The 24,808-nt window shown below is 56.5% G+C and overlaps 1 protein-coding gene across 4 annotated transcripts in view; it reads left to right on the plus strand.

Annotated features, from left to right (window-relative positions):
• The window catches only part of PTPRS (protein tyrosine phosphatase receptor type S), a 78,690-nt gene extending 54,470 nt beyond the window's left edge, over nucleotides 1-24,220 (plus strand). For 2 of the 4 annotated variants that reach the window (XM_004378437.1, XM_004378438.1), the window contains 19 exons: nucleotides 4,813-4,910; nucleotides 5,912-6,165; nucleotides 7,281-7,374; nucleotides 7,475-7,690; nucleotides 8,171-8,328; nucleotides 8,859-8,870; nucleotides 9,295-9,407; nucleotides 12,316-12,413; nucleotides 12,489-12,612; nucleotides 13,162-13,337; nucleotides 13,421-13,540; nucleotides 15,153-15,307; nucleotides 15,811-16,096; nucleotides 17,047-17,225; nucleotides 17,888-18,014; nucleotides 18,100-18,225; nucleotides 22,483-22,637; nucleotides 22,779-22,914; nucleotides 23,985-24,220. In XM_004378437.1, the coding sequence (XP_004378494.1) occupies nucleotides 4,813-4,910; nucleotides 5,912-6,165; nucleotides 7,281-7,374; nucleotides 7,475-7,690; nucleotides 8,171-8,328; nucleotides 8,859-8,870; nucleotides 9,295-9,407; nucleotides 12,316-12,413; nucleotides 12,489-12,612; nucleotides 13,162-13,337; nucleotides 13,421-13,540; nucleotides 15,153-15,307; nucleotides 15,811-16,096; nucleotides 17,047-17,225; nucleotides 17,888-18,014; nucleotides 18,100-18,225; nucleotides 22,483-22,637; nucleotides 22,779-22,914; nucleotides 23,985-24,053 (2,696 nt within the window). In that variant the 3' untranslated portion in view covers nucleotides 24,054-24,220. Of the gene's footprint in view, nucleotides 183-324; nucleotides 352-2,684; nucleotides 2,803-3,761; nucleotides 4,371-4,812; nucleotides 4,911-5,911; nucleotides 6,166-7,280; nucleotides 7,375-7,474; nucleotides 7,691-8,170; nucleotides 8,329-8,858; nucleotides 8,871-9,294; nucleotides 9,408-10,900; nucleotides 10,949-12,315; nucleotides 12,414-12,488; nucleotides 12,613-13,161; nucleotides 13,338-13,420; nucleotides 13,541-15,152; nucleotides 15,308-15,810; nucleotides 16,097-17,046; nucleotides 17,226-17,887; nucleotides 18,015-18,099; nucleotides 18,226-22,482; nucleotides 22,638-22,778; nucleotides 22,915-23,984 lie in introns of all 4 variants that reach the window. The other 2 variants (XM_004378435.2, XM_004378436.2) reach the window with 2 other exon arrangements.
• Nucleotides 24,221-24,808: the final 588 nt, after the last annotated feature.

Consider the following 24,808-nt stretch of genomic DNA (forward strand, 5'->3'; position numbering starts at 1 on the left):
CTCCGCGGAAGGTGGAGGCGGAGGCGCTCAACGCCACGGCCATCCGCGTGCTGTGGCGCTCGCCCGCGCCCGGCCGGCAGCACGGCCAGATCCGCGGCTACCAAGTCCACTACGTGCGCATGGAGGGCGCTGAGGCCCGCGGGCCGCCGCGCATCAAGGATGTCATGCTGGCCGATGCCCAGGTGGGCAGGGGTGAGGCGGGGCCTGGGTGACGGCTCCGGGTGGGCGGCGGTCCCTTGCACACTTGCCCTTCGCTGCTTCTCTGTCTCTGGACTCCACTCTCACCGTCCTCCTCTTTCCCCTGCCCCCTCCTCCCGCGCTCAGTGGGAGATGGACGACACGGCCGAATATGTAAGTAGTGCCCCAGGCACTGCCGTGCACTTCCCGCGGGCCGTGCCGTGCTGTGACCCCTGCAAGCCCCTAGTAAAAGGGTCTCCTTCCTCCTGGGCCTCCCTGGGGCTGCTTGGAGTGCACAGCCTCATTTTTGTCATCAGGCAAATGGGAAGCTCTGGCCACCTGGGATCCGGGTTATATGCCCCGAAGATATCTGCTGGGCTCCTTGGAGGGGTGACTTGGGCACAAAGCAGAGACCCGGCCCCCTTATCTGGGCTTCCCCCAGGCCCCCAGACTCAGTGGGACTCATGCCTCCCCATACCCCCTCCTTCCCCTGTGGCTCCCTCCCCCACACCTTTGTTTAAAATGCCTTCCTATACCATTATCCTTCCCTGCCACCTACAGCCTCCCCGGTGGGACCCAGGCCTGGCACATCTGAACCCAGGCATTTTCCAACCTAACACAGCCCTGTCACCTAGCTTGGCCCTGCCTGGCCTAGAAAGTTCTCTCTCTCACTGGTCAAACTGTCCTTTCTTCTGGCCGATGAGTGATGGGAGAAATCAGTGACCCCAGGGTACAGCAGGAAAGGATGCATGCAGTACTGCCATTCTCACCCTCCAGAGCTTCCTCAGGAAGCCCTGAACCAGAGTCAAATTGCTGTGCAGCTTTTGGCAATTTGCTGCCTCTCTCTGGGCTGTCTTTTTGCCAAGTCTGATATTAAATTGACACTGGCCCTGTCCACTCCTATAGGCTCAGCCCCTTCCCCACCTCAAATCTGGGGGGATTTCCCAGGTGGGCTCCAGCTCAGACGCTCCCACCAAGACCCCGGAGAGGACTGAGTGTGAGGCTCAGGGGCAGGAGACCCTCTGTTTGTACATCCTTGCCCTGTCATGATCCTGGCCAGGGACACCCACAATCTCCAGGCATGCTGGACCTTGTTTGTGGGGGTGCATGCATGCAAATGCGGGCACATGTATGACTGAGGGAGTACGCAGGTGTGTGTGCGAGTCGGGGTGCACACGAGTGTTCTGGCATTTGTGGAACAAATAGTCCTTTACTGAACACTCATTGTATGCCCGATCCAGTGCTGGGTGCTGAAGACATGGTAGTGGTCAAGATGGGCCTGAGCCCACTCTCCTGGGGGTCACAGTGCAGTGGGGGAGACGGACATTCATCATAGCAAGGCACAAATACATGTATAGTTGCCACTGGTGGGGGCGGGGTGGGGATGATAGTCAATGTCTAACAGCCAGCACTCTGTTTGGCGGCAGCCTTGATGTGTAGCATTGGCCCATTACATGGTGTAAATACTGCCACTGTGGTTGATTCCAGGCTACCTACGAGATACACAGTAGCTCTTCATTGTATTTCTGCCGTGCAGATAAAATAGCCATAGATACTCTCAAGAGCACAGATAACAAGAAACTTAGATAATTAGAAAGGTATAAGTTTTGAGTAGGGGTCTCTGGGTAGCACAGTTAAGTGCCTGGCCACTAACCTAGATTGGGATTCAAACCCACCCAGAGGCACCTTGGAAGAAAGGTGTGGTGGTCTGCTTCTAAAAGGTGACAGCCTTGAAACCCCTGTGGAGCAGTTCTCCTCTGACACACATGGGGTTTCCATGAGTCAGAATCGACTCAACAGCACCTGGTTTTCTTTTTTTTTTTTTTTCTTTCTCAGGTTTTGGGTATTCATTACCTTTGATTTTAAGATAATTGATTTGGTTTTAAGCTTATATACTTAATTTTTAATAATGGCTGTGTTCAATAATGATGCAAAATTCTGGAAAATTTAACAGTCAGCTGTTGCAAGCTGGCACACAGCATCTCTAGCACACCAATGGATATAGAGGCAGAGGGAACAGCCAGTGCAAAGGCCCTGGGGCGGGTCTGTGCCTGGTGTGTTGGAGGAACAGCAAGGAGGCCCGTGTGGCTGGAGGGGTGAGCAAGGGTGAGAAAGGAGGAGGGGAGGGCAGGGAAGGGACAGGGCAGGTCATGCAGTGCCCTGTGGGCTGCAGGGAGGTCTTGGGCTTTTACCTGAGGGAAGTGGGGGACCTGGAGGGTTGTGAGCAGAGGAGGGACAGGCCCTGACTCAGGTGCTCACAGGCGCCCTCTGGCTGCTATGGGGGGAAAAGACTGTGGGGGGCGAGGGCGGTGGTCCAGGAGGCGATGATGGGGTGTGTGAGGCCGGCTGTGTGTTTCCTTTTGAGCATGGGCGTGCGAGGTGTGGTCTGCGCATGAGCCCGCGTGTATGTCTCTGTCCGCTCGTGGGCCCCTTGCTTGACCCCAGCATGGGGTGGTGGGGGGGATGGTCCAGCCCACCCCAGCACTGACCCCCAGCCCTGCCCACAGGAGATGGTCATCACAAACCTGCAGCCCGAGACCGCGTACTCCATCACAGTAGCCGCCTATACCATGAAGGGCGATGGCGCTCGCAGCAAACCAAAGGTGGTCGTGACCAAGGGAGCAGGTGGGGAGACCACCCACCTCAACTTGGCCCGCCCCCTGAGTTCTCTCCCGCCCTTCTTCCAGCCAGCAGGGCAACTCCCTCCTCTCCCAGGGATGTTGTATTAGAGCTGCATCTACCAAGCAGAACTGACTACCTATGCAACCCCCAGCATTCACATTAAATGCCCTGATAAGTCCTGCAGTGGAGAAGCCCAGGTTCATTTGGAGAGCCCAGCTTTTCCGACACTGTTCCTGGCCCCACGTCCTCTCTTGGCACGTTGATAGCTCCCCAGACTGCGAGCACCAGAGGCCAGGGGCAGGGTTCTGGACATTTCTGTGTCCCGTGGGTATGAGCCAGGTGCCAGCACTAGGGGAGGACAGATAAACAAGGGAAGAGATGAATGAGTTGTTTGTTGGAAAAGGCAGTAAACAGACGAGGGCCTGCTGCGGTGTCCGAATGTTTTTATTTAATGCGTTCTCTGAGTCGGCGGCCTCCTCGCTGTTGCTTGCACACGCCTAGCACAGTCCTACCTCAGTGCCTTTGCATGTACTGTTCCTCTGCCTGGAACTCTGTTCTCCAGATATCCCTGTGGCTCTCAGTCTTACCTCAGGGCCTTTGCACATATATTTTTCCCTCTGCCTAGATCCCAGTTGCCCCAGATACCCCACAATCCTGGTCTCACCTCAGGACATTTGCACCTCAGGACATTTGCACATGCTATTCTCTCAGTCTGGAACTCTTTTTCCCCCATGTAGTTCTATAGCTCCCAGTCTCATCTCAGGGCCTTTACACATGCTGTTCTCTCTGCCTGCAACACTGTTCCCCCAGATATCCCCATAGCTGTTGGTCTCATCTCCCTCAGGTCTTTGCTCAAATGCCACTTCCCCAGTGAGAACTTCCCAGGAGAGACTTTTTAAAATTGCAACCTCATCCCGTGCTCCTGGCCTCGTGGCCCTGACGCCCACTCCATGTCCCCACAGTGCTGGGCCGCCCCACCCTGTCGGTGCAGCAGACCCCCGAGGGCAGCCTGCTGGCACGCTGGGAGCCCCCGGCAGGCACCATCGAGGACCAGGTGCTGGGCTACCGCCTGCAGTTCGGCCGCGAGGACTCGACACCACTGGCCACACTGGAGTTCCCGCCCTCCGAGGACCACTACATGGCGCCGGGCGTGCATAAGGGGGCCACGTATGTGTTCCGGCTGGCGGCCCGCAGCCGCGGCGGCCTGGGCGAGGAGGCGGCCCAGGTCCTGAGCATCCCCGAGGACACGCCCCGCGGCCACCCCCAGATCCTTGAGGCCGCCGGCAACGCCACAGCCGGCACCGTCCTGCTCCGCTGGCTGCCGCCCGTGCCCGCTGAGCGCAACGGGGCCATTGTCAAGTACACGGTGGCCGTGCGGGAGGCCGGCACCCTGGGCCCCACCCGAGAGACTGAGCTGCCCGCCGCGCCCGAGCCGGGCGCTGAGAACGCACTCACGCTCCGGGGCCTCAAGCCCGACACGGCCTACGACCTCCAAGTCCGAGCCCACACGCGCCGGGGCCCCGGCCCCTACAGCCCCCCCGTCCGCTACCGGACGTTTCTGCGGGACCAAGGTAGGCGCGCGGCGACTGCCCGCACAGAGCCGGACCGGGCCTCGTGCCCACCCCCACCCCAGCCCCCTCCCTCTCCCCTGCCCAGGTAAGTGGTCACTTTTCTGCTTCCTCATGGACGCTGAAGGCGAGTCCGGACCCCGAGGCTCCGGTGTTGGCAAAGGTGGGATGTGCCTTGGTGGCACCGCCGCCGCCCCCCACCCGATCCTTCCTGTCCCTCCTCCTCCTCCTCCTCCTCCGCCTCTGCCTTCTCTCTGCAGCCGCGCCGTCTCCCGCAGCAGGGCCCGGGGACAGGCAGGCAGGGCCAGGCCAGGGCCAGGCAGGAAGGCCGTGGGCACAGCCACAGTGGACAACAGGGAGCGCCTGGGCCGCCCCCCCGCCCCACGCCCTGCACTCACGCTGCCTCTTTTCTGCTCTCTCCCTGCTCGGCTGCTGCCCTGCGCAGTCTCACCCAAGAACTTCAAGGTAAAGATGATCATGAAGACGTCAGTCCTGCTCAGCTGGGAGTTCCCCGACAACTATAACTCGCCCACGCCCTACAAGGTGCGGTCACCCAACGTGCAGGCAGGCGAGGTCCGGGCTCAGCCCAGGTTGGGGTTTAGGCCAAGATAAGGGCCCGGTCTGGGGTCAGGACTCACTCAGGGTTAGGACTTGGCCAAGGGTTGGGGCTCAGCCGTGGTCAGGGTTCAGCTGGGATCAAGGCTCTGTCAAGAGTTGGGGCTTAGCCAGGGCTGGGGTTTAGCTTGAGTTGGGGTCAGAGGCAGGATCAGCCAGGGTTGGGGTTCAGAGGCAGGATCAACCAGGGTTGGGGCTCAGAGGCAGGATCAACCAGGGTTGGGGCTCAGAGGCAGGGATCAGCCAGGGTTGGGGCTCAGCTAGGATTGAGGCTCAGTCTGAATTCAGGGCCGAGTCTAAGATCAGGGCTCAGTCAGAGCTGGGACTCAGTCTGGGGTCAAGGCATAGTCTGGGATTGGGACTCAGTCAGAGTTAGGACTTGGTCACGGGTTGGGGCTTAGCCTAGGTCAGGGTTCAGCTGAGATTAGGGCTCAGTCAGATTTGGGACTCAGTCTAGGATCAGGGCTCAGCTGGGATTGAGGCTCAGTCCGAGTTCAGGGCTGAGTCTAAGATCAGGGCTCAGTCAGAGTTGGGACTTAATTTGGGATTGGGGCTCAGTCTAGGGTTGAGACTTAGTCTGGGATCAGGATTCAGTCAGGTTTAGGACTCAGCCTGGGTTGGGGTTCAGCCTTCGTAAAAGTTCAGCTGGATCAGGGCTCAGTCAGAGTTGGATTCAGCTGGGATTGAGGCTCTGACTGAGTTCAGGGCTAAGTCTAAAATCAGGGCTCGTCCAGAGTTCGGACTCAGTCTGAGGGTAGGACTCAGTCAAGATTAGGAATTGGTCTGGGGTTGAGGCTTAGCCTTGCTCAGGGTTCAGCTGGGATCAGGGCCTAGTCAGAAATGAGGCTCAGCTGATATTGAGGCTCAGTCTCGGTTTAGAACTGAGTCTGAGATGAGGGCAAAATCAGTGAGCTGCCCCTGGCCTGCAGATCCAGTACAACGGGCTCACGCTGGATGTGGATGGACGCACCACCAAGAAGCTCATCACACACCTCAAGCCCCACACCTTCTACAACTTTGTGCTAACCAATCGCGGCAGCAGCCTCGGCGGCCTCCAGCAGACGGTCACTGCCTGGACCGCTTTCAGCCTGCTCAACAACAAGCCCACCGTCGCCCCCAAGCCCGACTCAGACGGCTTCATCATGGTGTACCTGCCTGACGGCCAGAGCCCGGTGCCCGTCCAGTACGCTCGCCCCCAGACTGCCCGCCGCTAAGCCTTCCTCGCCCCCCAGCCGCTTCCCCTAAGCCTTCCTTGCCCCCGGCGCCCCAGCCCCAAGCCTTCCACACAGCCAGCCCCGCTGCCCCTAAGCCTTCCTCAGCCGCCCGCCACTAAGCCTTCCTCACCCTCAGGCCCCCACCCCTAAGCCTTCCTCACCCCCAGGCCCCTGCCCCAAAGCCTTCCTCACCCCCAGCACTGCTGCCCCTAAGCCTTCCTCACCCCCAGCCCCCCCGCCCCTAAGCCTTCCTCACCCCCAGCCCTAGAAGTGCTTCCTGTTAGCCAGCTGTGTGGCTGGAGTAAGCCTCTGGAACACTGTGTGCCTGTGAAACAGACCACAGCAGCCTCAGCTGGTAGACAAGCAACACTAAATGTCCAACGTTCTCATACTCCAGTGTGCCTGACCCTGTACTGGGTGATGCTGGGGCACCTGAGAGGATTCAGTTCTGGGTGGGCTCCCAGTCTGATGGAGAGAGAGACACCCAGTCCGTGGTATGGCAGTGGGAGGCACCAGAGCCTGGGGTCCCCACAGGGAGGAGAGGGCTCTGTCTGGGAGGCAGAGAAGAAGCAAGGGCTATAGAAAAGTGTGGGTATTGGAGCTGGGGCATTGAAGGATGGGTAGGAGTCTGGTAAGTAGAATCCCATGGAGTGGGTTTCCAGAGGTCTGGAATGTGTATGTTGTGTGCCATCAAGTCAATTTTGACTCATAACGACCCTATGTGACAGAGTAGAGCAGCCCCATAGGTTTTCCTAGACCGTTATCTTTACGAGAGCAAATTGCCAGGTCTTTTCTCCTGTGGAGACGCTGATGGGTTCAAACCACCAACCTTTCGGTTAACAGCTGAGCGCTTAACCACTGCACCACCAGTGCTCCTTAAACAAAAGGTACAGCATAATCAATGTCCTGGAGGCTTAGATCAGGAACTGGATTGTTTGCGGCTGGGGTGTAGTATGCAAGGAGCAGGGTAATTGATCTACTATATAAACAGAAAGGAAGGCTCAGAGGTCCCTCCTACTCACCCCCAGACAGCATCTCTCAGCTCTGCCCAAAGAAACGCCCCTGACTCTTAACCCCCTGACAGGAACTACTTCATCGTGGTGGTGCCGCTACGCAAGTCTCGTGGAGGCCAGTTCCTGACCCCGCTGGGCAGCCCAGAGGAAATGGACCTGGAGGAGGTGAGGCTGGAGCCCACCCTGCGGGGACCAGACCTGCTGGCTTCCGTGTGCCTGGTCGCTCCCAGCCGGTGCTAAGCCACCCACACCTCTCTTTCCACAGCTTATCCAGGACATCTCACGGCTGCAGAGGCGCAGCCTGCGGCACTCACGCCAGCTAGAGGTGCCCCGGCCCTACATCGCAGCTCGCTTCTCAGTGCTGCCTCATACCTTCAGTCCTGGGGACCAGAAGCAGTATGGCGGCTTCGACAACCGGGTCCTGGAGCCTGGGCACCGATACGTACTCTTCGTACTGGCTGTGCTGCAGAAGAGCGAGCCTGTAAGTTCCAGATGGCATCTGCCCACATCCAGCCACGCTCTGTGATTGAGGCGGGCCCCAGGGAGGCCTCAGCCTCAGGCAGAGGCAGCAGACACAGCTACTCCCGGTTCCCTGTGGTCAGGGCTGGGAGAGCGGAGGAACTGGAGCTGGAGGAAGGCTTCTTGGAAGAAGGAGCTTTGGAGCTGGGGCTTTGAGGGATGAACAGGAGTTCAACAAGGACAAGGCATGCCTGGTGGCCAAAAGAGCACGTGCAAAAGTTGAGAGGAACAGAAAGGATTTCAGAGTGGCTGGAACAGATGAGGCAATGGCAGGGGCTACGCCATATAGGCCACAGTGAGAAGTGTGGAATTTATCCTGAGGGTTCATGGGAGCCATAGAAGGGCTTGGAGCAGGGGAGGGGACATAGGTTTGTGTTTGAGGAAGATCCACCTGACCACGGCAAGGAGGATGGGCACTGATGGAGGCCCCCCGTTCCTGCAGACGTTTGCGGCCAGCCCCTTCTCAGACCCCTTCCAGCTGGATAACCCGGACCCTCAGCCCATTGTTGATGGTGAGGAGGGTCTCATCTGGGTGATCGGGCCCGTGCTGGCCGTGGTCTTCATCATCTGCATTGTTATTGCCATCCTGCTCTACAAGAAGTGAGTCCTCTGTGCCCCCACCCCAACCTGTGACAGAAGGGAGGGCTTCCTGGAAGAGGAGGGTTTGGAAAGGTCCTGAGAAGGGTCATCTCAGAGGACCATCACAGCTCTCTGTGGCACAGATGGGGAAACTGAGGCTCAGAGAGGTTAAGCTGCTTGATCAAAGTCACACAGCCAGGGAATGTAGGGCTAAGGTTCAAAGCAGGCCAGTAGTTTGGCTCATCCTATTAACTCCCATACCCCACTCAGCAAGATTTGGGGCCTCCCAGAGGGAAGTACTAGGGGCATGGGCTGCCTCTGTCCAGTTTGAGGGTGATGATTATAGGGGCCACACAGGGCTTGTCCTAGCTTAAAAGGGGAGGGGCGAGGCATGCCTCATTATGGTGGGGGAGACCAAGCAGGAAAGATTAGCTGCATTTTCTAGAAAAAGAAACCAAGAGTCAGAAAGGTTAAGAAAGCCACTCATAACCAACATGGCCCTCACCTCTCTTTTTTCCCCCCTTCTCACTTGGGTCTGCTTTCTGGAGCAGCAAACCTGACAGGTAAGAATGGGCCCTGCCCCCTGAAGGCCTAGGGCAGGATGAGGGAGGGAAATGGGGTGGTGCTGGGCCCATGGGGTAAGAGGACACCCAGCTTCTCAAACAGGTTGCACATGTTCCATACATGATCCCAGATACCCACCCATTCATACACATCCACGCGTGGTCCCAGATACCGAGTCATACACGTACGTGTACGCATACGTGCATGGTCCCACATAACCCAGTCATACACATACACGTCCGTGCATGGTCCCAGATACCCAGTCATACACGTACACATCCATGTGTGCTCTTGAATCCCCAGTCACACACATACACAGACAGTCCCTTTCCTATCTATTGGGAGTCACATTCCTATATGTCTACATGTGTCCTCGGGTACACCCTGGTACTCACCTGCCTCTTCCGCTTCTTCCCCATGAAGTAAACGCAAGGACTCGGAGCCTCGCACCAAATGCCTCCTGAACAATGCTGACCTCGCCCCCCACCACCCCAAGGACCCTGTAGAGATGAGACGCGTTAACTTCCAGACACCAGGTACGTGCTTATCCCTGGTGCCAAGCACACCTGTGCGCCTGGCACAGCACCGACGGGAGGTGGCTTGGGGGAAGAGGAAACTGTCACGTAGCCGAACCCTCCCCTGCCCCACTGAGAACTGTGCGTGGTGCAGTTAAATTCTTGGTCCCCAAATACCTCCCACCCTACGGGGGTCTGGGCTGAGAACATTCATGGAATGGTTCTGCTTACAACCAAGTCAGGCTTTTGAAAAGCTGCATATTTCACTGGCGGTTGCTGTCTTCCTCTGGAGCTTCAAGTGTATCTGAAAACAAAAAAAAACCATTTCTCCTGGCAGGAAGAACTATGCTTCTGTTCAAGTGGCTAGTCTGAATGCTACTCATTGCTGGGTGCAGAGGTTTGTCCTCGGCCGTTATCTGTGCCCGCTTGGAACGTGCCCCTAGGAGGCACAAAAGCCCTACACCTCTCTTCCTCAGGGGCCCCTGGAGCCTCTTCACAGGTCCCTGGCGGGAGAATGGAATTAGGGTCTTACCCCTCATCATCTTCAAGTGCAACGATCCACACTTATCCCCATCTCCTCTCTCATGATGGGCTCATGCCAGCTGCTTCTAACCAAATACAGAATTTTTATTTAACTGGTGGCTGCTGTGTCTTAGGGCCTCACAGCTTGGTTCTGTGTGTTCCTCCACCAGCACCCTAGTCTCATCTTCTGTTTCTGAACTGGTTGATGTCAGTTCTGTTTCCAACTAACCGAGGATATTAAACCTTTAGTTGGTGGCTGCAGTCCTCCTTAAGTTCTGATGCATGGCCTCACGTGTCATCCCTCATGTACTCCTCTCTTTCCTGTCTCTTGACCGGCTCATCATGTCACTTCTGTTTCCAACCAAATGAGAACTTTAAAACAGTTGCATTTAACTGATGGCTTCTGTCATCCTTTCAAGGCTCACGCAAGGTTTCATGTCACCCCTCACGTATTCCTTGTCTCCTGTCTCTGGATCGACTCCTGTCGGTTGTGTTTTATCCAAATGATGATTTTAAACATTTTCATTTAACCGATGCCTGCAGATCTCCTTAAGGGCTCATGCATGGCCTCAAATGCCATTTCTAACATACTCCTTTTTCCTTCCTCTCTCTCCAGTAGTTCATTTCAGTTCTGTTTCTATCCAAACGAGGATCTGAAACATTTGTATTTAACTGATGGCTGCTGTCCTTCTCCAAAGCTCATGGCATGGGCCCATACGCCCTTCCCCTGCACCCCGGTTTCTCCCTCACTGTCCTGTATCCTCCTTCCCCAAAGTCCCCTGGGCTGACCCTAGCCAGGGGATCTGAGGCCAGGCTGGTCTGGGGGGACATGTGGACAGACAAGCCTAAAGCTTTGGGGTCTCTGCTAAAGAAGAGGTTCTCGAGTTTAAGCTGCTCCGCCCTTTGCATCTGTTGGCCGACCGCTCTGCGTGCACCCAGCAAGGGGTGGGGGAGGCGTGTTTTCATTTATTTATTGTTTGCTGTTTCTGCAGATTCAGGCCTCAGCAGCCCCCTCAGGGAGCCGGGGTTTCACTTTGAAAGTTAGTTCTTGTGTCTCTCTGTTCTTGGCTTTCTTTCGCCCCCGTTTGTTTTTATCTGTTTTCTCCATCCCACCCCCGCCCCCGTCTCTGTCTGCGCGTCCACCCCAGCCGGCCTCCGCCCACCTGTCCCACGCTGGCTTCTCGGGAGGGCGGGGGTCTGGTCCGTTGGGCTCCCGGGGGCTAGTTGTGGTTGTGTGTGCCCATGTGTGCAGCGCACACGTGTGAACGGCGAAATGTGCGTGAGAACGGAAGCCCACACGTGTGATAGCCAGGGTACCGGCCAGTCAGAGTAGACCAGCCATATTGGCAGACAGAGTCCTGGAGCCCCCTTAGATGTGGGTTCTTGAGAAACATCTAGGGTGCCAGGGAACATGGGGGTGCTCAGAGCAGCAGCTGTTTGCCATCCAGCCCAGAAGCCTTTAAGGAGCCCTGGTGGCGCAACGGTTATCGCTTGGCTGCTAACTGAAAGGTTGGCGGTTCAAACCCAGCCAGCGGCTCTGCAGGAGAAAGACCTGGCGATCTGCTCGTATAAAGATTACAGCCTGGGAAACCCTGTGGGGCAGTTCTGCTCTGTCACAGCGGGTCGCTATGAGTCGGGAGCAACTCAGCGGCATCTAACAACAACCAGAAGTCTTTGACCATATTTACACCCGGTCCCTCTGTGCCGGAACCTTCTGGATCTCCTGACGTCAGCCTTTATGTAGGCGTAGAGTGTGTGAGTGCACGCACAGCTAGGGGGCCCAGGAGAGGAGAGGGGTCTAGCTGACCAGGATGTCAGAAAGGGAGAGCAAACCCCAGCCCCACTACCCCGCAGCAGCCACCCTGGGGACTCGGAAGGATAAGGGAGGTCACTGTTCCATCTGCCAGATGGGAATGACGAGTCTTGGGAGTCCAGGGATAGTTGGGGAGCCCCTCCAACACACCCCCCGCCCCGTGTCTCCCCCGATCCCTCCATTCCCAGAGGTACAGAGAAGGGTGTTAGCCCCCGCCCCACCCCAGGGGTGGCCCAGGCGGGATTCCCGAAGGCCAGCCGGCTGCATCTGCTTCATCCATTTCTGTCCCACCCGCCTGCTTCTCGCCACAAGGCACGGGAGCTTCAAGGCCTCCAGGGTACTCTTCCCCGGCCGCGGGGGTGGGGGCACCAGGATGGGCAGATGCCGCTCCACTTGGGAGCAGTAGCCACAAAGCCACTTCACCCCCGGCCCTGATGTGAGCTGCCCGAGCCTCCCTCCCGCTGGCCCGTTCACCACCCCCTCTGCCACGCCCTTCTAACCGCAGCTCCATCGCAGACTCACACTGTAGAGCAGTCCTGCCCCCACCGGCCCCCCACTGACCTGCCCTTGCTGGCGGGTCTGCTCTTCCTGCAGGCATGCTCAGCCACCCGCCAATCCCCATTGCGGACATGGCAGAGCACACAGAGCGCCTCAAGGCCAACGACAGCCTCAAGCTCTCCCAGGAGTATGAGGTGAGCCAGCCCACTGCCCGCCTGGCCCCTGGGCTCCCCGACACCCACCCTGACACTTGCCTCCCCTCCCCACAGTCCATCGACCCGGGGCAGCAGTTCACGTGGGAACATTCCAACCTGGAAGTGAACAAGCCCAAGAACCGCTATGCCAACGTCATCGCCTACGACCACTCCCGCGTCATCCTCCAGCCCATCGAAGGTAGCCATGTCAGGGGACCCCGGGAACCCACGGCCCCTCCCGACCCTGGGGTGGGGCTAGTGTGGACAAGCCAGGGGGCAGGTGGGAAACCGAAGCCTGATTTTGGTCACAGGCCTAGTCCAGCTCCAGCCAGAGGCCACTGGGAGTCTTCGGACACGTATTTAACCAATGGCCGCTGTCCATAACATCTGTCCATCTGTCCCTCTGCATCAGTGGTTCTCAGTCAGGGCAGTTGTGTCTCCCAGGGGACATCAGGCACTGTCTGGAAAGACATTTCTAGTTGTCACAACTGGGAGGCAGGGAGGGGTGCTATGACATCAGTGGGTGGAAGTCAGGGATGCTGCTCAACACCCTAGAGTGCACAGGATGGCCCCACCCCAGAGAATGATCCAGCCCCAAACGTCAGCAGTGCCAGGGGGGAGAGACCCTGAGGTCCGTGCTTGGGGGCACTCTGGGGTTTGTTGGGACAGTCAGAGAGGGCTTCCCAGAGGTGGTGGAGCAACGACGGAACGCCCCCCATCAGCCCCTGGCCTCCCACCCCGACTGTAGGCATTGTGGGCAGCGACTACATCAATGCCAACTACGTGGACGGCTACCGGCGGCAGAACGCGTACATCGCCACTCAGGGCCCGCTGCCCGAGACCTTTGGCGACTTCTGGCGCATGGTATGGGAGCAGCGCTCGGCCACTATCGTCATGATGACGCGGCTCGAGGAGAAGTCACGGGTGAGGGACAGCCGCCTCCCCCCGCCCCTGAGCCCCCAGCAGCCCCGCTCCCTGCTCACGCCCTGGTCTCTTGCCTGCTGCAGATCAAATGTGACCAGTACTGGCCCAACCGTGGCACGGACACCTATGGCTTCATCCAGGTCACGCTGCTGGACACCATTGAGCTGGCCACGTTCTGCGTGCGGACCTTCTCGCTGCACAAGGTAGTGCGCCCCGGGGCCAGGGGCTGTGGGGAGACGGGAGCTCCCCACGGGACAGAGACGGCCCGGTGCGTCCATGTTCGCATGCAGCCTCCGTCACAGATGGAGAAACTGAGGCTCCGGGGGCACCTCCTGTCCCCAGCCATGGCAGGAGGACGTAGCCAGCAGAGCGTACACTGAGCCTGTCTTTGCTCCTTGCGTCAGTCACACCCCAGCTCCGCCCCCCCCATTTGCCCTCTGACCTTACCTGGCCTAATGCCCGAGACCACGGTCTGCAAAAACCCAAACGCACACAAGACCTTCCCCTAAAACAGGCCCAGGGCCTCCAGCATCATCACATGGCCTGGCACGAGTAGGGTAGGGAACCGAGCAGATGAACAAGTGGTGGTGGTTGGGTGCCATCGAGTCAATTTCAACTCATAGCGATCCCATGTGACCGAGTGGAACTGCTCCATAGGGTCTCGTAGGCTATGATCTTTACAGGGGCAGCTGGGTGGGTTCGAACTGCCATCCTTTCAGTTAGCAGCCAAGCACCTGACCATTGTACCACCGGGTTCCTTAGATGAACAGGAGGGGGTAAGAATTCTCACTTCATTCATCATTCACTCGATCAACATTTATGAAGCACCAACTGTGTGCCAGGTCCCAATCTGGCCTTAATCTAAGCACCAGGACACAGTATGGACCAAGACAGACAAAATGTCCTGCTTTTGTGGAGTTCACAGTTCAGCAGACAAGCAATTTGCACATGACAAGAAATCTTACAAGTAGAAGGAGAGAAAGCCAGAAAGGATAGAGTGTTAGAAGTGAGAGAGTCATGGGGAGGTCTGAGGGAAGGGCACTCCAGGCAGAGGGAACAGCCTGTGCAAAGGCCCTAAGGCAGGACCAGGCCTGGTGAGTTGGAGGAACAGCGAGGCGGCCCATGCGGCTGCAGTGGAGTGAACGAGGGAGAGAGAGGAGCAGGGGAGAGCAGAGAGGGGATGGGGCAGGGCATGCAGGGCCCTGTGGGCTGCAGGGAGGACTCGGGCTTTTACCTGAGGGAGGTGGGAGCCTTGGAGGGCTGTGAGCAGAGGAGGGATGGGCCCTGGCTCAGGTGCTCATCATGGGTGCCCTCTGGCTGCTGTGGGGAGGCAGACTGGGGTGGGGGCGGGGAGGCGAGGGCAGGTGCCAGGGACCAGGTGGAGGTGACTGCACGGGTCCAAGCAGCAATGATGGGGCTGGACCAGGTGGGGGCATGGGGAAGTGGTGGGGGGGTGTTGGATATTTTGGGTAGAATGTGAGGGCAGAGCTGAGAGTATTGGCTGATGTGTTGGATGGGAGGGGAAGGGAAGAGGGGAGTCGAGGGGGACTCCCAGGTCGTGTGACCTGATGCCTGGAAAGACAGAGCCGCCGTCAGCTGAGAAGGGAGGCAGGAGAGGAGGGCTTTAGGGAAAGTCAAGTTACCGTTTTGACTGTGCTGAGCATGCAACCCGAGACCCCCACATGGAGACATCAGGGGTGGCTGGACACCAGGAGCTCAGAAGGTGGCCGGTGGAGGTGTGAACTTGGGCATCATAAGCACGTGGGTGGCCAGGGGAACCTGGTGATGACCAGCGGTGGCCTTGTGACCCCCTAGAATGGCTCCAGTGAGAAGCGTGAGGTCCGCCAGTTCCAGTTCACGGCGTGGCCCGACCACGGGGTGCCCGAGTACCCGACACCCTTCCTGGCGTTCCTGCGGAGAGTGAAGACTTGCAACCCGCCTGACGCAGGCCCCATCGTGGTCCACTGCAGGTGCGCCCAGGCCCCAGCCATCTCTAGGCCCTGCACCTGCCCCTCCCACTCCACCCATGCCCACCTCTCTGCCCAGCGCCGGCCCCTCCCACTCCAGCCACGCCCATTCCTTAGCCCCACCCTCAGTTCTGCGCCAGCTGCTCCCACCTTGCCCTCCACAGCCACCCTTAGGCCCCGTCCTCGGGCCTGCCTTCGGCACCTTTCACCCTGCCCTCCACACCCTAACCTCTGGCCCAGCCAGGCCTACCTACCTCACTCTGGATCCATCCACCATAGCCAGCCCACCCTCCGCCCCACCTACTCCAGCCCTAGGTCCCAATTGGGGGGTCCCCGCACTTCTCCGCCCCTGCCCTGCCCGCAGAGCCTGTCCTCCCCACCATCCCATGCCCACCCCATGCCCACCGTGCCCCAGAGCCTCGCCCATCCTCCATACCCTTCCCACGCTTGAGTACCCAGCCCCCCCTCCCCGCAGCAGCCCCTGACCCCGCCCGGTTGCTCCGCAGCGCCGGCGTGGGCCGCACAGGCTGCTTCATCGTCATCGACGCCATGCTGGAGCGCATCAAGCCAGAGAAGACTGTGGACGTGTACGGCCACGTGACGCTTATGCGGTCCCAGCGCAACTACATGGTGCAGACGGAGGACCAGTACAGCTTCATCCACGAGGCCCTGCTGGAGGCCGTGGGCTGCGGCAACACCGAGGTGCCCGCCCGCAGCCTCTACGCCTACATCCAGAAGCTGGCGCAGGTGGAGCCCGGCGAGCACGTCACCGGCATGGAGCTGGAGTTCAAGGTGCAGAAGGGGGCGCCAGGCCGGGCCTCCCCAGTGGGCGGGGACTAGTGGGAGGGGCTGGCCCCCATTCCTACCGTTCCGCAATTAGCGCTCAGGCTGAAGTCAGGCCTCGGGTCAGAGATCGCTGCCTTAGTTGTCCAGTGCTGCTTTAACAGGAAGACCACAAGTGGCTGGCTTTAACAAACAAAAATTTATTCTCTCACAGTTTAGGAAGCTAGAAGTCCAAATTCGGGGTGCCAGCTCTAGGGGAAGGCTTTCTCTCTCTCTCTGCTCTGGGGGAAAGCCCTTGTTTCTTCTCAGCTTCTGTTCCTTGGCGATCTTCACAGGGCTTGTATTTTTCCCTCTGTGCTTCTTGCTTGCTCTATCTGTTCTTTTTATAGCTCAAGAGATTGACTCAAGATACATCCTACATAAATACTGCATCATTAATGCAAAAAAGAGAACCATATTCCCAAATAGGGTGATAACCGCAGGTGTGACCAAAACTCTTTGCTTTTAAGTTGACTCCGTCTCATAGAGACTTTATAGGACAGATTAGAATGCCCCATACGGTTTCTGAGGAGCACCTGGTGGATTTGAACTGCCAGCCTTTTGGTTAGCAGCTGTAGCTCTTAACCACTGTGCCACCAGGGTTTCTAACCACAGGTATAAGGATTAGGATTTAACAACGTGTATTTTTGGGTACCCTGATGGTGCAGTGGTTAAGCACTCGGCTGCTCACCGAAAGGACAGCAGTTCAAACCCACCAGCCACTCCGCAAGGGGAAAGATGTGGCAGGCTGCTTCCGTAAAGATTTACAGCCTTGGAAACCCTATGGGGTAGTTCTCCTTTGTCATACAGAATCACTATCAGTCAACGGCAGTGGTTTTTTTTTTCTTTTTTTCTATTTTTGGGGGACGTCTTCAATCTATAGCAGCCGTCCTGATGATGTCCCTCCCCTGTCCCCACAGCGGCTGGCCAATTCCAAGGCCCACACTTCCCGCTTTATCAGTGCCAACCTGCCTTGTAACAAGTTCAAGAACCGCCTGGTGAACATCATGCCCTACGAGAGCACGCGGGTGTGCCTGCAGCCGATTCGGGGTGTAGAGGGCTCCGACTACATCAATGCCAGCTTCATCGATGGCTACAGGTGCCGCGCCGCCCCAGGAGGGTCTCAGTCTGGCCCACAGGGAGCCTCCAGTCTTGTGTGCGAGCCAGAGCAGGGCAGAGGGGGCTGAGGCCTTGCCTAAACCCGTGTTCTCTCCCGGGGCCAATTCTGCCTGCTGGGAGACCTTGGGCGATGTCTGGAGACGTTTGGGGTTGGCACAGCTGCAGGGCGGGTGACAAGTGGGCGGAGATCAAGGATGCTGCTCAACATCCTACAGCACACAGGGTCTCCAGCCCCGAGGAGGATCTGGTCCCAATGTCCACAGTGCCAGGTGGAGAGACCCTGCCTGGCGGAGGGCAAAGGCCTGGGGATGAGAACTCGAACCTTCCAAAGAACTGAAAGGAGTTGAATAGTGCTCAGACAGGCTGGCGGGAGTGGGCGAGACAGGCCAGTGGACAGAGTCTTGCAGATGTCACCAAGTGGTTTGGGATTTATCCTGAGGCTGATGGTTCCCCACATGCAAAATGGTGACTGTGAGGGTTGGCCGAGATGGGCAGCGGCAGCCGTCCCGGTGAGAATAGGTTGGGTGGCTGCCATGGGGTCCTGGCTTGGTCCTGACCAGCCCAGTGGCTTCCGGACACTTCCATGGGGGCCTGGGCCTCAGTCTCCCCAATGGCTCTGGGCTTACACACGTCACCCTGCAGGCAGCAGAAGGCCTACATCGCTACGCAGGGGCCACTGGCAGAGACCACGGAGGACTTCTGGCGTATGCTGTGGGAGAACAACTCCACCATCGTGGTCATGCTGACCAAGCTGCGCGAGATGGGCCGGGTGAGTGGGGGCGGGGTGGGGCGGGGGAGTGGGAGACCAGATGGGACTCCACCAGGGCTGACCGCAGCCCCCCTCTCTGCCACAGGAGAAGTGTCACCAGTACTGGCCGGCTGAGCGCTCCGCCCGCTACCAGTATTTCGTGGTGGACCCCATGGCAGAATACAACATGCCTCAGTATATCCTCCGGGAGTTCAAGGTCACAGATGCCCGGGTGAGTGTGGGGACGGATTGCAAGGAGGAGCTGGAGCCAGGCCAGCCTGGAAAGTCTGCTGAACATTCCCTTAGTGATCTGGAGAGAGCTTCTCTGGTTGGTGGTGGAAGCAAAGGCCTGGGGGTCAGAATTGGGGGCTGGGAGGAAGGAGGGGTGAGTGGACAAGTTGGCCGATCACTTCAACCAGAAAGTGGGTGGAAGAGATGGCCATGTCCCTATGCAAACTCTGTAGCATCACCACTGGAGTGTGTGAGACCACTCACTAAGGAATGTGGCCCAAGGGGATCATGTGAAAAGGTAGTGAATAGGGCATTTCCCTGGAGGCAACAACCTGTGGCTTGAGGGAAGAGGATGGTGTTAGAGGTTGGCAGTGAGGTGGGGAAACTTTATGAGATTCATAGTTAAGAGTGGTGGAAGATGGGATGGAAAATGGACAGTATTGGGTGGTGGGGGAGTGGAGGGTGAACGATGAAGACTGACAGTGGAAGGTGGTCTTGTTGGGTGACAGGATCCAAGTTAACGGTGGGAGAGGAGATTAGAGAATGCAGGAGTGGGATGATGGGAGACAGGGAATGTCAAGTGACGATGACACCAGTGGATGGTGAACTCAGTTTGACGAGTGAACAGCAATAGTGCTGTGGGTGCTGCAAAATGGTGCCACTGTATTGGTGAACTATGGGATTGGGGAAGGGTGAATGCTGAGTGTCAGGGAATGGAAAGTCAGTGGAAGACGGCACTGTTGAATGGTGTTGGAGGGTGAACAAGCATGGCAGGAAGATGGGACGGGACCCTAGGACGTATGGATATCAGAGGATGGAGAATGCCAATAGAACATGGAACTGTGGGTCAGTGAAGGGTGATGAGTTATCAGTGGTGGATGAGGAAGATGGGATTGAAGTCAAGGCAAATGTTTGACCAGCAGCAGGTGGAGAAAATCAATGGAAATTGCCTTTGAACAGTGGATGATGAACAATGAGTGGTCAGTGGTAGGAGGCAGTGCTGTTGGGTGGTGGAGGATGGAGACCATCAGGGTGAGATGGCATCAGTGGATGGCAAACAGTGGTAGAAGATAATGATGTTGGATGGTGCCATTTTGATGGTGGAGAATGTGATTGGAAAAGAGCAGGTGTTGGGTAAAGAGGGATGGAGAATGTCAGTGGAAGACGGTACCCTTGGATGGTGAAGAGTGGTGAGTGCCACTGGATCATGAAGGATGGAAGATGTCAGAGGATGATGGTGGGAAGATGGATTGGAGAGAGGAATGTTTGGGGGTGGGGAGTGGATAGAGAAGGTCAAGGATGATGACTTACTGGTGGTGGATGATGGGATTTGGGAGGTGGTGGTGTGGGATGATGCTTGGTGCTCTGAGATATAGTACACAGTACAGAGTGGAGGATGACAGAGCATCGTGGTGATGGACATAGGGACTGAGAAGAGGAGGTTGGGTGGCAGGGGATAGAGAATCTCACTGGAAAGCTGCAAGCTGGGATGGTGCTGGATGGAGGAGGGTGGTGAATGGGATTGGAGGTGTGGAGAGAGGAATGGTTGGGTGATGGACAATGTGTAAATTGGTGTCTACCTCAGTGTCCTAGCGCTGCTGTAACAGAAACATTCTAAGTGTGTGGTTGTAAAGAACAGAAATTCATTCTCTCACAGCTGTGGAGGCTAGGAGTCCAGATCTCAGCCATGTCAATTCCTCCTGTGAGCCTCTTTCCTAGTTTCTGGTGTCTGTTGGCATTCCTTGGCATCTGTCTTCCTCCTGTGTGTGTCTCTGTATCTTTTCTGCTCTTTTTGTAACAAAGAAGGGATTAGGTTTAGGACCCACCCTACTCTGCTATGACCTCATTAACAACAAAAGAAAACCCCTATTTCCAAATGGGGTCATATTTATAGGTACAGAGATTAGGATTTCAACACGTATTTGGGGGTGACAGAATTCAGTCCATAACATTTGACCCTTTGGCCCCCTAAAATTCATGTTTTTCCTACTTACAAAACAGATTCATCCCATCACATCATTCCGAAAAGTCTTAACCCAATCCAGCATCAACTCTAAGTCCAAAATCTCAGGATCATCTAAATCAATTATTGATGATACTCTGGGTGTGTTCCATCCTGGGGCAAAATTCCTTTCCATCTATGATACAGGCAAAGGTAGACATTCTATTACAAATGGGAAAAATCAGAGGGAAAGAAGGGGGTCATGGATACCAAGCAAGTCCAAAACCCAGCAGGGCACATCTCATTAGCTGTCAAGGCTTGTAGATAATCCTCTCTTCTCCAGGCACTTCTGGGCAGTGGTCCCTCTCTTCAGACTGAGTGTCGAATGACCATGGTCTCTGGATTCTGGGTGGAGGCCCCTTGGCCCTGGGTGTCAGGCCCACCCAGTCAACTCTGGGTGGCAACCCCACTCTTTGAAACCTAGGTGGTAGCCCCACCCTTTGAAACTAGAAAGCAGTAGCCCTGGCCCCCACACTCACACCCCCATGCTCCTTACAACAATCCTGCTGGTTTCTGAACTGGTCCGTTTCTTTTTTTGGAGGACAACAGATGTTCACAACCAAGTAGCTCCATTAGCCCATTTCCTGTCTGTAACACTCCAGCAGGCAGACAGCTTCTTTCCTTTCATCTTGTCTCTGTCCCTTTAAGTCTAAGCTGACACGACTCTTGCTGAAGTTGTTGAATAGATCCATCAGTCACAGGCCTAATCCGTTTAATGAAAAACTTTACATCCTCAGTGGAAGTTCCTGGACAAGCTTTCTCAGTTCGTACAACAGAATTTCCCACATTTCTGCACAGTTCATTTCTAAGTGTCTCTCTCTGCTCCCACATTTTACTATAAGCACCAAGGAGAAACCATGTCACCCCCTTAAGAGCTTGCTTAGAAATCCCCTCATTTAAATATCCAAGCTCATCACTTCCAAGTTACTACCTTCCACAAAACATTCAGACATAATTCAGACATGTTCTTTGTCACTTTATAACAAGGATTGCCATCCCTCTAGCGTCTAATCACTTGTTCATCATTTCCTTTTAAAGCCCCACCAGAAGCACAATTAACATTCTTATTTCTAGCAACGTTCTGTTCATGGCACTTGACACTTTCCCTGCAGCTCTCAATTTTCTCTGAGCCCCCGCCAGCCTCGCCCTTAATGTCCGTAATTTTACCAGCAGTCTCGGCTCTTATGATCAAGTACAAGATTCTTCCAGCTTTAACTAAGCCTGTTGCCGCTGAGTTGACTCTGACTCATAGCAACCCTATAGGACAGAGTAGAACTGCCCCATGCAGTTTCCAAGGAGCAGCTGGTGGATTCAAACTGCTGACTTTTTGGTTAGCAGCTGAGCTCTTAACCACTGCACCACCAGGGCTCCAGCTCTTATCCAATAATGCCAGAGCCTCTTCCACATTTTTGGTATTTGTTCGAGCGGCACCCCCACTCTTGGTACCAAATCCTGACTTAGTTCTAGTGCTGCTATAACAGAACTACCACAAGTGGGGGGCTTTCAAGAACAGAAATTTATTTTCTCACAGTTTTGAGCCTAGGAGTCCAAACTGGGGTCTCGGCCAGGTCGATTCCTTCTGTGGGCTTCTCTTCTAGATTTTGGTGTCTGCCAGCGTTCATTGGCCTCTGTCTTCCCCGTGTCTCTGTGTCTGTTCTGCTCTTTTTGTAACTCAGAAGTGATTAGGTTTAGGGCCCCCCACTCTGGTATGACCTCATTACCATAACAAAGCAAATCTCTTTCTGGCTCAATCACTAGAAAAGCACAATCATGGTTGGTAAAGGAGAGGGTCAGCGAAAACAAGGGAAACCCTCCATCAGATGGATTGATGCAACAGCTACAGCGGTGGACTCAAACGTACCGATAACTGTGAGAATAGCGCAGGGCTGGGCAACGTTTTGTTCTAGTACAGTAAGCTCACCGTCAGTGGGAGTCAAGTCTGCAGCAGCTAGCAACAACATTCCCAAACAGGGTCATATTTCCAGGTTCAGGGGTTAGGATTTCAGCACCTATTTCGGAGGGGACCCAATTCAATCCGTAACATCATCCTTGGGCAGTAAGGATAGGATTGGAGCCTCGCAATGGAAGATAGTCCGTTAGGTGGTGAAGGACGATGAGTTGCCATAGTGGATGGGGGCAGTGTGTGACAGTGTGATTAGGGAATGGGGAAGAATGGAGGGTGGGGTTGGCGGGGACAGCGACACAACCTCGGCCAACGCTGGTGTTGATAGCCAGACTGGGCTGTCCCCATTCCAGGACGGCCAGTCCCGGACTGTCCGGCAGTTCCAGTTCACGGACTGGCCGGAGCAGGGCGTGCCAAAGTCAGGGGAGGGCTTCATTGACTTCATCGGCCAAGTGCATAAGACCAAGGAGCAGTTTGGCCAGGACGGCCCCATCTCCGTCCACTGCAGGTGAGCGGCCCCTCGTGCCCCAACCCCTTGCCTGCCTGGGGAAACTGTGGCCGAGCATGGACAGCCCCAGGCTCTTTGAGACCCCGGGGAGTCCGGCCACCAGCTTGGGGTGCCCACTCCTGACCACTGTGCTCCCCACAGTGCTGGCGTGGGCAGGACAGGCGTCTTCATCACGCTCAGCATCGTGCTGGAGCGGATGCGGTACGAGGGCGTGGTGGACATTTTCCAGACGGTGAAAATGCTGCGGACCCAGCGGCCGGCCATGGTGCAGACGGAGGTGAGGGGGGTGCGGAGGGAGATACCCCTGCTGCCCTGAGCTTCAGTTTCTTCCTCTGGGAGATGGTAACAGGCCCTGAAACACTTCCCAGATTGGAAGACAGGGATTAGTCAACTCTTTTGACACATGGGAGTCCCTGGGAGGTGCATCGGTGAATGCGCTTGGCTGCTCACCAGAAGATTAGAGGTTTGAGTCCACTTCAAGGTGCCTCAGAAGAAAGGCCTGGCAGTCTGCTTCCAGAAGGTCACAGCCATTGAAAACCCTGTGGAGCAGTCTACTCTGACACATGGGCAGTTGCTATGAGTCAGAACGACTTGATGACAACTGGTTGGTGGTTTTGACCCATAAGGAGACTGAGGTCCAGAGCCAAGACGTGTCACTTGCTGTGACAGGGATGGGTCTGTCCTGGCCCCCAAATCATGGCAAGTTCACAGCTGAGCCAGGACCCTGCCCTGGGTCTTACCGGTGAAACACCCACAGATGGTAAAGTTCAACCCCTCCCTGATGTACAGATGGGGAAGCTGAGGCCCAGAGCAGGCAGACTTCCCTGGGCTCACCCTCATGTGGGGCACACTTAACACCATCCTCAGAGCTCATCCATCTCTGGGGAGACAGAGCTAGAGTTACGGACTCCCAGCCCCGAGGGGATGGCTGAGCTGCCGAGTCATAAAAGATGAGGAGGGTTCTCCAGGCGGAGGGCACAGCCTGTGCAAAGGCAGGAGATGTGAAGCTGCCTGCTGTGTTTGGAGACCCCCAGAGAGTGCCTTGGAGCCCTGGTGGCACAGTGGTTAAGAGCTCGGCTGCTAACCAAAAGGTTGGCGGTTGGAATCCACCAGCAGCTCCTTGGAAACCTTGCGGGGCAGTTCCACTCTGTCCTGTAGGGGCGCTGAGTTGGAATCGACGGCAACTGGTTTGGTTTGGTTTTTTAGAGAGTGCCTTGGGGACTGAAGGGGCTCCCCGCAAGAGATACACCGGGGGCCCAAGAGCCTGGCTGGCCCCTGAGGGTGATCGGGAGCCCTGGGAGGCGTTAGAGCAGCAAGGCACTAACCGAGCTCCCCCTGCCCCCGCAGGACGAGTACCAGTTCTGCTACCAGGCGGCGCTGGAGTACCTTGGGAGCTTTGACCACTATGCAACCTAAGCCATGGCCCCCCGGCCCGACTCCACCGGCCCCGGACGCCTCTGCCCGTGCCGGATGGGACCCAGAGGCCAGGCCCCCAGCGGGCAGGGCAGGAGGCGGCGACTGCATCTCGGCACGGTCCCCGGGGATGACGCGGCCCCTCAAGCCCCCTGCACGGCCCCGGCTGCTGCCTTCGAATACTTGGCACATTCCTCATTTCCTTCCAATTCCAAAACAAGAGATTCCGGGGTGGGGGGTGGGGGGACGGTGAGCAAACAGGGGCGCTCCCCAGAAGCAAGAGGAGGGCAGGCCGTTCCCCCCAGCGGGGGGCTGCCGGACTTGGGGGGCAGAAATCCGCTTTCTCTTTAGCTCTCAGTGTGACTGTAACCAGTTTGTTTGTTTTTTTAAATAGTGTTTGTTTTGTTTTTTTTTTTAATTGCCCTTTTTTTAAAAAAGAAACCAACCAACAGACCGCCAGTCTCCGGGTTTAAAACGAACAACTTCGCGTATTCGTATTCTGTTCAAGACAGTTTATTTTTTCAACGCAGACATTTCTCCTATGTGATGGCCGACGTCCACCAGGACACCCCGTCCGCTTGCTTTTTTCCTACCGTCGGAAGGTGTGCCTCATTCACGTAAGGACCGAACGTTCCTTCGCACCTTTTTTACTTTCTCTCTTCATTATTTCGTTTTTAAATTAAATTCTCAGACGTATCAAGGACAGCTCTGAGGGTAGGGCAGTGAGGGGGCCTCAGGGGGGCCGGGTCTCCAAGCAG

This window comes from Trichechus manatus, unplaced genomic scaffold (assembly GCF_000243295.1).
Source record: "Trichechus manatus latirostris isolate Lorelei unplaced genomic scaffold, TriManLat1.0 scaffold00057, whole genome shotgun sequence".
Taxonomy (NCBI): Eukaryota; Metazoa; Chordata; class Mammalia; order Sirenia; family Trichechidae; genus Trichechus; species Trichechus manatus.